This window comes from Ursus americanus, chromosome 3 (assembly GCF_024610735.1).
Source record: "Ursus americanus isolate L20-20 chromosome 3, mUrsAme1.1.p, whole genome shotgun sequence".
Classification (NCBI taxonomy): Eukaryota; Metazoa; Chordata; class Mammalia; order Carnivora; family Ursidae; genus Ursus; species Ursus americanus.
This window is the reverse complement of record NC_142129.1, coordinates 95,230,759-95,244,258: the sequence shown is the minus strand read 5'-3', so window position 1 is coordinate 95,244,258 and position 13,500 is coordinate 95,230,759. Positions and strand designations below refer to the sequence as shown.

The 13,500-nt window shown below is 61.1% G+C and overlaps 1 protein-coding gene across 11 annotated transcripts in view; it reads left to right on the top strand.

The window, feature by feature from the left end:
- TNS3 (tensin 3) overlaps nucleotides 1-13,500 on the top strand; it is a 214,623-nt gene that overhangs the window by 121,222 nt on the left and 79,901 nt on the right. For all 11 annotated transcript variants that reach the window (XM_045793589.2, XM_045793582.2, XM_045793581.2 and 8 more), the window contains 3 exons: nucleotides 8,028-8,157; nucleotides 8,447-8,512; nucleotides 9,356-9,460. In XM_045793589.2, coding sequence (XP_045649545.2) covers nucleotides 8,028-8,157; nucleotides 8,447-8,512; nucleotides 9,356-9,460 — 301 coding nt within the window. The remainder of the gene's footprint in view (nucleotides 1-8,027; nucleotides 8,158-8,446; nucleotides 8,513-9,355; nucleotides 9,461-13,500) is intronic.

Below are 13,500 nucleotides of genomic sequence, written 5' to 3'. Positions count from 1 at the left end.
CCTCTGACAGCGCGGCCGTCGGAGCTCATGGGTCCTTGAGGCTCTGTGCTGCATGGCCTACAGACTGCATCACTGGGGGGTCAGGCCCACAGTCACAGGGAACAGAGGACGAATGGCAGTGAGAACCCTGTGTGGGGGACTCGTGGGGACGAAACACGGGCATTAGGAGGTGGGAGGATGTGCATGGGGCAGGCTAACCCCAGGAGCGTGGGGGCCTGTCTGGGGTTCCTTTCACCCCTCTGTGCTTCACCTCGGAGCCTGGAGCACAGGTGGAACAGATGGGGAGGGAAAGACGAGGGGACAAGGCTGTGCTGGTCCAGGGTCTTCCGCCTCCCGGGCCTTCTGGATCTGAGACTCCTGCCTCCTGTCCCCCTGGCCTCTGGCCGCCATGCAGAGACCCTGCCCTGCAGATCCCTCTGTCTTTGCCAGAGGCTTCCCTTCCCCCGGCCTCCATCTTGAAGCCTACTGTGCTCCTGGCGGTCCCTCAGAGCCTGGCGGGCCCCTTGCCTGGCTCAGCTGCTGACCTCTGGCTTTCACCAACTTCAGTGCGCCCCCTGGCCCTCGTGTCCCCTGCAGGTCCAAGCTGCCCCTCGCTCACGTGCGTGCGGCTGGGCCCCAGGTCCCCCCCCCTGTGTGTCCGCCAGCCCTCCAGCGTCCCCCGTGCTGGTTTCTGGGACATCCCCCATCTCCCCCAGACGCCAAGTGTGCACTTGCTGTCTGCCCCACATGTCATCAGTGATGGGAGATTGTGCACCTGGATGTGTCCCGAACCCCACTGCGGAGAGCAGCCTCCCGCGTGTCCTCCACCCAGGGCTGCCGCCGCGAGTCTCCAGAGCCATGGTCTACACCGTGTCACTCCGTCTGAGCACGGCGGTACTGTGTTAGCCCAGTGTCCTCCCAGGGGAGAGGGGTCTGAGGGCTGCCAGGTCCCTTGATATTTTGTCCTGAGAGGCTGTGCTATATGTCACGTTCTGCAGGTGACCCGACGTCCCCTTCCTCTGGGTCCCCCCGCCCCCGGCATGTGTGGACTGTCTGTGCTGCCTCCTTCTGGCTGTCCTGCGATCTGTCATCTATAGGCGCCCCTGTGAGCGTCCCTCGAGAATGCCAGGCCCTCCGGGCAGGGCCGGCGACTTGTCCATTCTCTCCAGAGCCGGTTGCTCTGCATGTCTGTGGGGGTTGGCCCCCATGCCCAGCATGCCACCACCGTCCCCACCTCACAGTCCCGGCCCACGCCTGAGGCAGAAGTCCCTGGCTCTGACCACGGCCCCGTGTCTCCACTGCGGGCCGTCTCCTGAGCCTGGTCCTGGGGCCACCGGCCTCCTGGGGGAGCGGGGGCAGCGGCCCAAGGGGCCCCGGGCGGTCGAGGCCGAAGCGACTGTGCATGAGTGGCTGCGGAACAGGGTGGCGCTGGCGCTCAGGCGTCCCGCGGCTGCGGGTCTCGGGGCGAACACTTTGTGCCGCGCAGGCACCCTGTCTGCGGGTTTCTGTTTCTGCCAGAAAAGCTGGCAGAGAAGATCTCTTGGCTGGTTTCATGGGGGACGCTCGCCGCGATAACACCACCCCCTTCCCGCACCTTTGTGCTTTCCTACCCCAGAGTATTTTTAGGGTTGGACGATTGTTTGATTTATGCTTCCTGTGTTTACCCTTCATTTCTGTACACGCTGCACTTTCTACCACGTTATCAGATGGAAGGAGGACGATGCGGGTTGGAGCCAGGAAGGCGTATTTTTCCATCGCACGGGGCGATGTGTCCTGGTGCTGATCACAGAAATGACTCCCCGAGGGGTTCAGTTCAGTGATCTGTCTCGAGAAACCTGAAAGGAGCTCGAGCCTCTTGCGTTAGTTTCCCAGCTAGCCCTTGTTTATTTATTTTTAAAGATTTATTTATTTGAGAGAGAGCACAAGCAGGGGGAGCGGCAGGCAGAGGCAGAGGGAGAAGCAGACTCCCCGCTGAGCAGAGAGCCCGAAGTGGGCTCGGTCCAGGACCCTGCGATCATGACCTGAGCTGAAGGCCGGCCCTTCACCGACTGAACCCCGCAGGCCCCCCCCCCCCCCGCCCCAGCTGCCTTAACAAAGCTCCAGAGACGCGGGGCTGAACAGCACACATCCATTCTCCCCGGGGCTGGAGGCTGGACGCCCCAGGGCCGGACGTGGCAGGGCCGATCCCTCCTGAGGCCTCTCCTGAGTGTGCAGATGGCTGTCTCCTCCCCGTGTTCTCACGTGGTCATCCCTCCGTGCGTGTCGGTGTCCTGATGTCGTCTTCTTTCAAGACCCAGCCTGAGTGGAGCAGGGCCCATCCTGGTGACTTTGCTGACCTTAGTCACCTTTTAGTAAGAATCCTGTCTCCAAATACAGGCCCGTTTTGAGGTACTGGGGGGTTAGGCCCTAGCATTTGAATTTGGGGGGGACATGATCCAGCCCATAACACCCATGTTCGGTAAGCAAACCTATCCCAGCAAGAGGAGCGGTGACATCAAGTCCTGCTGGTCATCGGGCACCTGCTGATGGGTCACCGTGTGGGCACATTCACTGCTGGCATGTGCCCGCGGGACAGGAAAGGGAACCGCACGCAGATCCTGCTCCCGAGAGTTACGTTCCTGCTGTGGCTGGCATGAGTGGGCGCGTGACTCACGCGTGCAGGGCAGAGTGGAAGATCCTGGGGTTGAGAAGACCCTGGGTCTTCAGAGGAGAAGCTGACCCAGAGGATGGTTGGGGTCTTGCCGACGCTCGGGTCATAATCTGTGGGGTCCACGTCATGCTGCCGCTCTGAACCCCAGGGCTCTGGATCCCCCCGAAATCCACTCGGGGGTCATCACGGGAGGAAGCTGCTGCAGGACGTTCCCTGACGTAGGCAGAGCGTCCCAGAGTGGCGTGAGCCACCTCGGCTCCCCCGCGCAGGTGGCCCTGGCCTCCCGCATCCAGCCTCTCCCGTCTCCGCCCCTCACTGCTGCCATGGGGTGGCCCCACGCGCCCCTCTGCAGAGTCAGCCCGCGGGCAAACCTCACCTCCAGGGAGCGGCGCGTGGGGAATAGCGTACGGGGCCTTTGCTCATAGAGCCCCAGATACGCAGGCATTGTTCCTCCTCAGGAATTTGGCAACAGTGGTGACTTGGAAAGGATCCCGAGGAGCAGAGAGGGCTCTTATGGGTTTACCACCAACAGCAGCAGAGGGTTCTCTCTGGGTTCTCCCGGGTTTGCTCTGGAAGGGGGAGGTCGCTCCCAGGGCTGGCTCCCTGCCCTGCGTCATCATCCTTCTAGAAGGCAGCTCGTCCTCTGCGTGCTCCCATCCATTTTGCTGGGTGTGTGCACAGATGGACTCGCCCCTTTCCTCACCCGGGGTGTGATGTTGAGATCCATGAGCCGAGACAGGGTCGGCTTCCCCTTGCGGGAAGTCGGGTTGCGTGGGCTCAGACAAGCTGGGGACCTGCTGGGGACCGTGGGTCTCTGTTGTCGTCCCCTCGATGCGGGGGCTCGTGGGTGGTGCTGTTCCTGGTGAGGCCCAGGCAGCATCTGCCTGCCGTCTGACCCCCTGAACACGGCCAGCCCACCCCCCCCTTGCCCTCCCTCTGCACCCCGACCCCCCCCACCTCCCAGGCCCGCCCCTTCTATAGGGCAGGGCCTCAGGTGCTCAGTAAACACGCGTCCTCGGGGAGGAGGGCAGAGCCTTCGTGCGTGGCCAGGCCGTTATGTAAGCTCGCTAAGGAATGCCGTGGGCGCAGACGCAGCAGGAGCCTGGCGGGGGTCCAGGTGCTTGATGGGCTTGTAAACACTTTCCCGTCCGGCGTGCCTGGTCTTGCTGTCTCCGCAGTGCAAACCGTGTGGCCACTTACATTTTGTCCTCGTGGTTGCGAGGCTCTGTGACCTCGTTCCTGTGACCCGGCTTTTCAACGGAGGGGACGCCTGCTCAGGGAGCCGCTGCAAACACAGCACCGCCGTCGATGCCCTCCTGCCAAGGGCATTCTGGAACATCCTTCGCTCCCTCTGTGGACTGTGCTCCTTTGCCAGGTGGTTGGCCCAGACCTCCGTGGGCCCGTCCCCGTGCTACCTGGTGACTTCCTATGCGCACACCTTTCTCCTGTCCTGTGCCAACACTCTCCCGCACCTGGGCTGGGTCTCAGTCCATCCCGTGGTCCTAGCTCCACGGTGGCTGTGCGTTCGTTCGTGGCCGGTACCTGCTGACCTCTCCATGCCTTTGGACAGGAATTCCGCTCTTCTGAAGTCGGGGTTAGCGTTGGCCGATGTGGGGGTTTGGACTTACGAGGGTTACCTCGCAAAGTTTTCCGTCTCTTCCGTGTGTGGTTGTAGCTCGTGCTCCGAGGACGCACATTCCTTGCGGCCTGTGCAGACAGCCACGCGGCCACCAGCAAAGGGGGTCGGAAGGGGGTGGCTCTGTTTTCTGATGGGGCGCATGGAGCTTTCTGTGCCATTCATATTAAGCAGGTGGGAGTTGGGATGATGTGGGGGGAGGTGGCCCTGGGGCGGCAGGGAGGGGAGGGTGACACCTGTGGGCTGACCTCTGACCTGGGCACCTGCTGCGTCCTCAGGCTTCGACCCCTTGGTCCAAGGTGCTGTCCTCTTGCCTTGCAGCGTTAGGATTGGGCAGAGCTGTTAGCGTCCGCACCAGCTGGATCAGAACTCGTTTGAGTGGGCGTTCTGTCACGCACAGGAGCACCAGCTGTGTGTGCGGTGTGCGCTGTGGGGGACTGAGGCCCGGGCGGGCTGTGCTCCCGAGTGCTGACCACTCAGTCCCCCTGAGGGCCCGGACAGGTTTTTATGCAACACTAAGAAGGCAAGGCCGAGCGAAGGTGTCTGGGTCGTTGCATTAGGACTGAAAGAAGCGGGGGTGCCCGCGGACCTTCGCACTGGGGTCCTTCCCTCTGACGCCCCCCTCTCCAGAGGCCTCTGACCCCTGACAACATAACAGACGGTTCGAGCATTCAGGCTCGTCCATCGGGTTGACACAGAGTGAAGGTTTAATCCTCGTGACGGAATCGCGGGGTCCCTGCTCAAACACCCTTTGTGCCCTCGGAGAAACCCACGTCCCTGCCGAGCACCTTCCCCAGCCCCAAGCATTCCCGGCGAGTTGTGGCGTTCACGTCACGCCCATGTGCCCCGCTGTGGCTTTGGGGACAGCCTGCGATGGACAGATGTCCTTCCCTTCCTGCAGAGCCCAGGCTGCAGCCCCTTGAATTGTTTCAGACACCTGTGTTCTAAAGTCTGAATGTGGAGGATGGCCGTATTCTAGAGACTCGCCGATGCCAAGGGGAAGTTACAGACCTCGGTCCCTGTAATCTTTACGAGGGGCTGTCAGTACGTTAGATCTCAGTGGGGGCATTTGGGGCGCTCTTGTCAAGCAGCTACTGATGGTTCTTTCCACCGAGTGTAGAGGGAGGTTCTGGCCTCTGGCGAGGCTCCCGGACGGTGGGTCGATCCCATCTCAGGGTCGGAGCGGCCGTGTGGGTGGCGGCTGCCTGGACCTCGTGTACGGTCGCCCCTGTGGTCTGTGTCTTCAGGACACACCTGGCGTCCGTTCCCGAGGTGAGCAGCTGGGCTGCAGGGGCGGCGGGCGCCACCCCATCTGCGGGAAGAGGAGCTCAGTGTGCAGCAAACGGAGGTGTGTGGGGAGACTTGGGGGGTCAGCCGGCATGCTTGTGAGAATTCCACGTGCACCCCGTGGGAGAGCGTGCGTCTGCGCCGGTTTCCTGCTCTGTATCAGTGGGGTTGGTCACTCCTCCGTTCTGAGCCCTCGTCCTGGGAACAAGCAGGAGTTTGCAGACCCTAGAGTCACACTTGGCCTGGGGAGGTGACTGTGTCCCAGGGCGATTGGCAGCTGGCAGCCTGGGGAGGGCGACCCCCACCCTGACCCTCCGTTGCCCCAGAGCGTGGTGACCTCTGCTGCCACCGCTTCCTGGCACTTGGAGGGGCTGGGATTTGTGGCTCTGAGCCACACTGTGTGTAGAGCAGCTGTGATGAGTCATGGTGAGCCGCAGAGGGAGCCCCGGGGGTCCCTGCGGAAGGTGGGGCCGGCCTGGGGGTGCCAGGTGGGGATGAGCTGTCCCTTAGGAGCCAGCTGCAGGATAAGCCTCTTCACTGGGGGTGGGAGGAAGGCCCCCAGAGAGAGGACTGTGGTCGGGGTGCTGGTCTACCCAGCACCTGCTGTGCCCCCAGGGTCCCCCAGGGTCCTGTGCACAGACCCTGGCACCCACGCTTGGCAGGGCCGCTCCTTATTGTGATGTGACCGTGGAAGCTGGGCTGCCACCCACTGGATGGAGCTCCTGGTAGTGTTGCTTCAAGCCTTGGTTCCCCCTTGGCATTTAGGAAGTTTGGAGAACCAGACTGGCATGAGCCCGGACCCCTCTTCTCCCCATGTCGCCCTCACACGTCAGGTGCAGTCCTGTCCTCCTGGAGAGATGGGGGCCCCAGGGCCCCGTGCCCTCCTGGAGGGGTCTCCTCTATGGTCTGGGTGGGTCAGCGGGGTCAGCGTAGGTGAGGGCTTGCAGGGTGGGGAGGCACACACAGCATGTTCTGGAAGGAAGCCCAGAGGCTGGCTTTCGGTTGGGCCCCACTGAGAGGTCAGAGACCCCACGCAGGTGCGGAGGAGACCCTGGGCTGAGGGTCCTTTTGCTGTTGAAAGCACATGGCAGGTTTCCCATCCCTCCAGAACTCTTGCTGGCTGGCTGCCGATGCTCTGGGCAGGGAGGCCAGGCCTGAGTCTGGGGCCCGCATTCCTACCAGCCAGCCCAGGCGTGTTTGTCAACACCAAACACTCCCCAGACGGGCTATTTACATTTTTTCATGTATTTATCAGACCGTTTCCTTGCAGATAGCACAAAGGTAAACAACCCCAGATTCTGCCCAGAGGGCACATTTCCCGGGGGCGCCTGGGGCTTGAGTGTCCCTTTGTGGGAGCGTCTCTCTGGGGAGCCACATGGAACCTTGCGCTGGGGCATTCTGCATCGCTGGTCTGGACCCAGCCCGAGCGTCAGCTTCTCGTTGACTTTTCTGCTGCACCAGATGTTGAAAGCCCATCTTTGCCTAGAAAAGTCGTTTTTGTGAGCGAGGCTGCCTCTGAGAGCCCCTGGCCTCCAGCCTCCCTCCCCGAAGGGCACGCTCAGTGGAGAAGACCAGCCGCCCGCACTCAGCTTGTCTGAGAGCAGAATCCAGCCTGCTTCTGGCCTTGGGCCCCTGGGGACCCTGGAAAGGAGCCCCTCCCCAGCTGTGGCCGGGGGAGGGAAGGGGGGTGGTGAGGGTCCTCTCCTGCGAGCCCTCCCCGCAGCCCCTGTGTTCACTTACCCCCTTGGCAGTGAAGGCCCCCGTAAAGGTGGGAGATGACACTCAGGGTCCCTGACTGCCTGCCCTTCCCCGATACTGCCGAGTCCCCAGAAGAGTGCTTCTACCGTGCACGTCAGCACATCACCCCAGAGGCGTGAGCCGCACCCAGGGACCCAGTGCACCCCCAGCCCTGGGGCTGCGGTGCCACAGCCTGGGTTCGAATCTCCCCCGTGGTGATTCTGGGGGCGGGTCTCAAATGAGCATCCAGGACATGGGACAACCTGGCTCGGGGATGTAAATGCCGGGGCCTCATCCCCCTATCCCCTCCCTCTGACTCTCCCTCCCCGCCGTGTGCCCCTCACTCTTTAAATCCTAGCCCGCACATAATCATTTGGCATACCGCAGACGGTAACGGCCAGCTACTTCTCTTGTGAAAACAGAAAGGTTTTAAGTTGAAACATGGAGAATTCAGACAAAGGGAGAATCCTCTCCATAGGGTGTTCTTAGAAGCTGGGGAAAACGGGGCCATGGGACTCCATCCCGCAGACCTTCTCCGAACCAAGTTCACGTGCGTTGGTCTGACGACCGAAGCCGTGCCCTTTCCGAACGTAGGTCCCGCGGGAGCACCAAAGCAGTGGTGATGTTTGCAGCCCATCCACAGGGCTGGAGACCCTCAGGGAGGCCGGCCGGCCTGTGGCCAGTCAAGAACCCCTCCCGCTCAACAGCTGGCCTTTGGCCTTCCCCTCTCCACACCAGGTCAAGTGCTACCACAAGAAGTACCGCTCGGCCACCCGCGATGTGATTTTCCGCCTGCAGTTTCACACGGGGGCTGTTCAGGGCTACGGACTTGTGTTCGGGAAGGAGGATCTAGACAACGCGAGCCAAGGTGAGGGCCGGCCGGTGGCGGGGACGTGGTGGGCAGTGGGGCGCCGTGGGCTGCAGGTCCTTGTTCATTTCCACCCCCATTCACCCCACGTCCCGTGCGCCGCACCTGCTCACAGCTCAGTACTGGTCTCCCGGAATGCTGAGCCGTGGTCCAGAGAACATTCCAGAGAAGCAGCGGAACTTCACTGCCGCGGGGGTGTGGGCGCTGTCCCAGCCGGGTTGGAAGAACAACGTTCATCTGTGCTTTTTGGTTCTGCCTCTCTGAACTTGACGTGTGATTTCTTTCTCAGATGACCGTTTTCCTGATAATGGCAAGATTGAGTTGCTTTTCTCTGCCACTCCCGAGAAGATTCAAGGTAGGCCGAGTGCTGATCGCGGGGCACGGTGCTCACCCAGCGGGGTAGTGTGTCCCATGGCATCTCCATCCAGTCTCCTGCCTTTGTGCATGTCGGGAAGTTGTCACGGCAGTTATTTCGATAATAGGCTCTCTTTCAGGGGGTGGGTGGTGGCTTGGAGACAGCAGGGCCTGGCTGCATCAGTAAGACCCCAGAAATGGGGAGACTTTTGTCCAAGGAATGGCCTGGACCCTGTCCCTGGAGGTCTGTCCCTCAGTCCAGGAGATTGTGCTGAATGTTTCCTTCTCCCCCGACAAAGAATCGAATGTTTTTGAAGAAGATTAGAAGTACAGTCAACTGCAAATATTTATGTGCAAAGTAGATTTTCCTTTCTTCTAAAAATACTCTGAAAGAGAAATCTGCTTTTTTATCATCAAGGTGAATGGTTCTTTCTTACAGTGAGATCCATATACGTGAACGTTTTCATTCAGCTGTCATTGCTGGGGAAAGTAGTCCCCTTCCTTCTGAGGTCCGTGCCCTCATTCAGTTAACGGTTAAGGGCATGGTTTGTAAAGTCAGAACCCCACTGGCTTTCCCGGAGTGTCGGCAGGTGGGCGCGTGGGTCTGGGAGCCCGGAGTGGCCGGAGCACCAGCGTCCCCTCTGCTTCCTGCCAAGCAGACTCTGGTCTCGTCCAGAGTTCAGAACAGGGCACGCCGGCTGTGACCGCCGCCAGGCTTGTGGGAGCAGGCGTGTGGGTCTTGGCGCTTCCTGCCGGCACTCACGCCTGGCGTGCCCGTGCCTCGTCATCTGGGCTGGCGCATGGCAGCGTGCCTGGGCCGTGACGGACACCTCCTCCCACGCAGGGTGTGAACACTTGCGCAATGACCACGGAGTGATTGTGGACTTCAACACCGCAGACCCTCTGATCCGCTGGGACTCCTACGAGAGCCTGAGTGCCGGTGGAGAAGGTACGTCCGGCCGCCGCCGCCTGGGGCTGGGGGGATTGGGGAAGGCAGCCTGCTCATGGTCTGCTTGGAGGCCAGAAACCCTGCCTTCTTTCGGGGCCCAGAGGCCCCCCACCAGCGCTGTGAGTTTGGGGGAGCCTGTGAGAAGCAGGCTTGGGGAATTTGGGTGGCGTATCTGGCACAGCCGTGCCGGTCCTGCACCCTGGAGCTCCCTCGGCCGGAATGCTTGTCTGCATGTTGCCAAGGACCGTTTTCCATCTTCCTCCCCGGCTTCACGATCGTGTGGGGGAGCGCCAAGTGTCGGCTCTCCTGGGTCCCTGGGCCGCGGGTGTTGGTCTTGCTGAGGTTGCTGTGACCCTGGCGTGCCCGCTTCATGGGCTCGTGGGACCACCCCACCTAACGCGTTCACCCACGGGACGGACAGCTCGGGCCCCGGGTACCCTCACGATGGGAGAGAGGGTCTGTCAGGCTTCCCCAGAGAAGCCACCTCACGCGGGTCCGAGGAGGGTGGGGGCTTCTCCCCGACCGGCAGGAGCGCTGTCAACCACCCCATAGTGGGGCCTGATTTGGGAGAGGAAACCAAAATGCTCCTTGCCAAATTGGTTTCATCCGATGCGCACTATCCCGAAGCAGGTGTTGGGGAGAGAATACTCAAGCCTGACCTCATGGGTCGCGAGGCCTGCAGAGTCTCCAGGGAGGGGCATCTTGTGTGCGTGTGGACGAGCAGTTCCCCTGTCTTCATGGGGGCCAGTCACGCCTCTCCTCCCGGGCTGGGGTCCTGGAGGGCAGTGGGGGGCCAGCTGCTATCTCCGCAGCATGTGGGGTGCGCCCTGTCCCGAGCTGAGAGCCGTGGGGGACACACAGCATAGGGGACATGCTGCTAGAAGCCTCACTTACACTGTCCTGTTTCATCCTTACAAGAACCCAGGACAGACACATAGGCAGCGGTTCCCGAGACACCGGCCAGGGGCCCCGTCAGCGATTACAGGTGCAGCTGGCTTGGGGTCATGGGTCTGAGATCACACAGGGCAGACTGGGGGAAGGACGACTCACGTCCCATCCTGCTGACCCCAAAGCCCCTCGGTGCAAACCTCGTTCCTACAGTGAACACCCCTGCACTCACCGGTGCCCAGGCCACATGAGGCCTACGGAGAACAGAGTCTGGTTGGGCAGCGTGAGCAGAAAGAGCTTTGTTAGGGGCGCTGGGTGCCGGGCAGGTGTCATCGTCTTCTGCACCGGGCTGGCCGGTCTGAGGCGCTGCTCCCTGGACAGGTGGGGCAGCCCCGCGCATGCCTGGGACAGGGACCAGTCAGGTGCCTCCTCTCCGCCGCTGTGCTTCTCCACCCCCTGTTGGTTTTGTTCCTTATTAACAATGCCTTACTGGACTGGGCTGTGAGCACGCCTCTCGTGCAAGGGGGTGGTGGCCGGAACTCGGGGATAGGCTTCTCCAGGGAAGCAGGTGGGCCAGTGGCGGGGGCTGGGGGCGGCCTGCAACGTTCTTTTGAGAGGCCTGGCCCAGGAGCAGTGGGAGGGTGTTGCCGGCCTTGTGGGACTGCCATCCCCCTATTCTCAGGTCGCTGAAGTAGTGAACACTGGCCTTTGCTCCCGGGGTGGGGATTACAGAGTCAGGGTCTTCTGAACCTCGTGTCATGGCATTTTTGTAAGCCTGTCAGTGCGTAACTTCATCACAGCTGTACTTCTGTCTCAAGACACCAGGTTTAATCTGTGTGGTTGATGCTGCGAGCCCCTGGCCGGTAGCATTGAACTCAGGCACGAACAGAGCGTCTCTGATGCATGCATTTTCCCCATAAGGCATGTCGCAGCCTTCTGCTTAGGGACACCAGACAGCCCTTCAGGACTACCCTTGGGGGTCATTTTAAACAGCAAAAACACCAACAAACAGCAGAGCAAGGCAAAAAGTGGGACATGTAGCAGGACTGGAGGATGCGTGTTTATGGTGTGGGAGCTGGGAACGTGCATGTGGGACGGCTCTGAATTGGGGCCCCTCTGAGCACCGCAGTGAGTGACCACGAAGATGCCACGTGCTGATTTAGAGTTAGAGGGTACAATTCTGGGCGAGGAGTTGAATTTGTAGACGTGGGGTCAGAATAACGGTGATCCGACTCTACTTGAGTTTTTTTTTTATTTTGAAATCCATCTCATTTCTTCCGAGTCTCCTATGGGGCCGTGCCCTTTGGGCCTGGGGACCAGGACGGTCCCATCCACGGGGAATGTGGGTCGCCCAGGTGCGCCTCCTGCCTTTCCACGTGAACTGCGTGGCCTTGAACCAGTCACTTGACTTCTCTGTGCCCTTCCCTGCTCTGCACAGGAAGTAGTCATCCAGCCAGAGCTGCTGAGTGGACGTGGTCCGTGCACCCCCGAGCAGTCCTGCAGGTCACAGGGCCCTGTAACGGTGTTGTCACCTCCTCTCGAGCCCGGAGCCTGGGGAGGACCTGGCCTAGCATGGGGTCGGTGAAGGTTGTGGACCCCCGAGGTGGCTGTGGGAGGGCACGTGGCTCCCATCTTTCCGTGCGGTGTTGGACAGCCACTGCGGTGGGGCGCAACCGGGGTGCACCAGGGCTGGGGGTGGCCTGCGGTTCCCTAGACCCTGGTGACTTTCCTGTCACTGTCACGCTGATGTTGCTCAGTGATATGCGAGTGCACCGTCCCCAAATGTCCGTGAGTTTGGAGCGTCGCCCCCCCACAGAGGTCAATTACGGTGGATCTCAGTGCCGGTAGCTGCAAGGGCCTCTCTGCGGGCGGGTGGCGGGGGGGAGAGGATTGCGGTCCTGCTGCCCTGTCTATGGGGGGACGAAGGGGTCTCTGCTCGTTTCTGAGCCTCCATTTCCCCACCTGTAAAATGGGCTGTTTCAATGAGATCACCCAGAGATCCCCTCCCCCTCCGCACGCTCGTTCTTATCATCGCACACATGATCCACCTGCCTTGGAGGTCTGGTGCCCCTCGTGTGGGCCAGGCTGGTGCTCTGGGGGGAGCTCAGGGAGAGAAGGACGAGCTGGCCGTCTGGTGGGGGAGGGGTGTGTGTGTGTCTGTGTGTGTGTGTCTGTGTGTGTGTGTGTCTGTGTGTGTGTGTGTCTGTGTGTGTGTGTGTCTGTGTGTATCTGTGTGTGTGTGTCTGTGTGTGTGTGTGTGTGTGTCTGTGTGTGTCTGCAGACAGATGTACTACATGGGTGTGTTCACAAGTGTCTGTGTGTGTATGGTGTGTCTGCAGACAGATATATGCGTGTGCATGAGTGTCTGTGAGCCGTGCGTGTGTACGTGTGTCTGCATGCAGTTGTGTACGTAGGCGTCTGTGTGTGTGTACGTGTGTCTGCATACACTTACACGCGTGTGTACATGAGCATCTGTTAGCCGTGCATGTGTACGTGTGTCTGCATGTGGTTACACACATGTGTACATGAGCATCTGTGAGCCGTGCGTGTGTACGTGTGTCTGCATACACTTACATACGTGTGTACACGAGCGTCTGTGAGCCGTGCGTGTGTGTGGGATCCGTCCATGCGCCCACCTGCCTCCCCGAGCAGTCTCCGTAGGAGGTTCCAGGTGCCGTGACTGGAGTGCGGGCCGGAAAGTAGGAAAGTGTCCGAGAGACGCTGCTGCTCAGCCTGTCCCTTGGTGAGAGTCACCGAGGATGTGGCCCCTGCAGGCAGGGCTGCGGGAGGGCGTGGGGGGGCGCAGGCCCTGTGACCCTGCCGGAGCAGCAGACACCAGAGAAAGGGAGGGGAGGCCTGTCCTATCCGGAAGGGCTGTCGTGCGGAGACTGCTTTCCTCCGGATGACGAGCCACCTGGCCGGAGGGCCCAGGAAGATGACGCGGGGGTGCCCTGAGAGCCGTGGGGGGTCGGCCAGGGGGCTGCCAGCAAGAACAGATGGGGCCTGACTCGGGGTGACTCTGGGTGGTCAGTGGGGGTGGCCTACCCAGGAGGTAGATGAATAAGACTGCACCAGATTCTACCCTGGGGTGAGGGGCAGGGAAGCTTCCAGTATAGCCCACGGGTGACATGAAGCTTTAATGTGCACCTTGA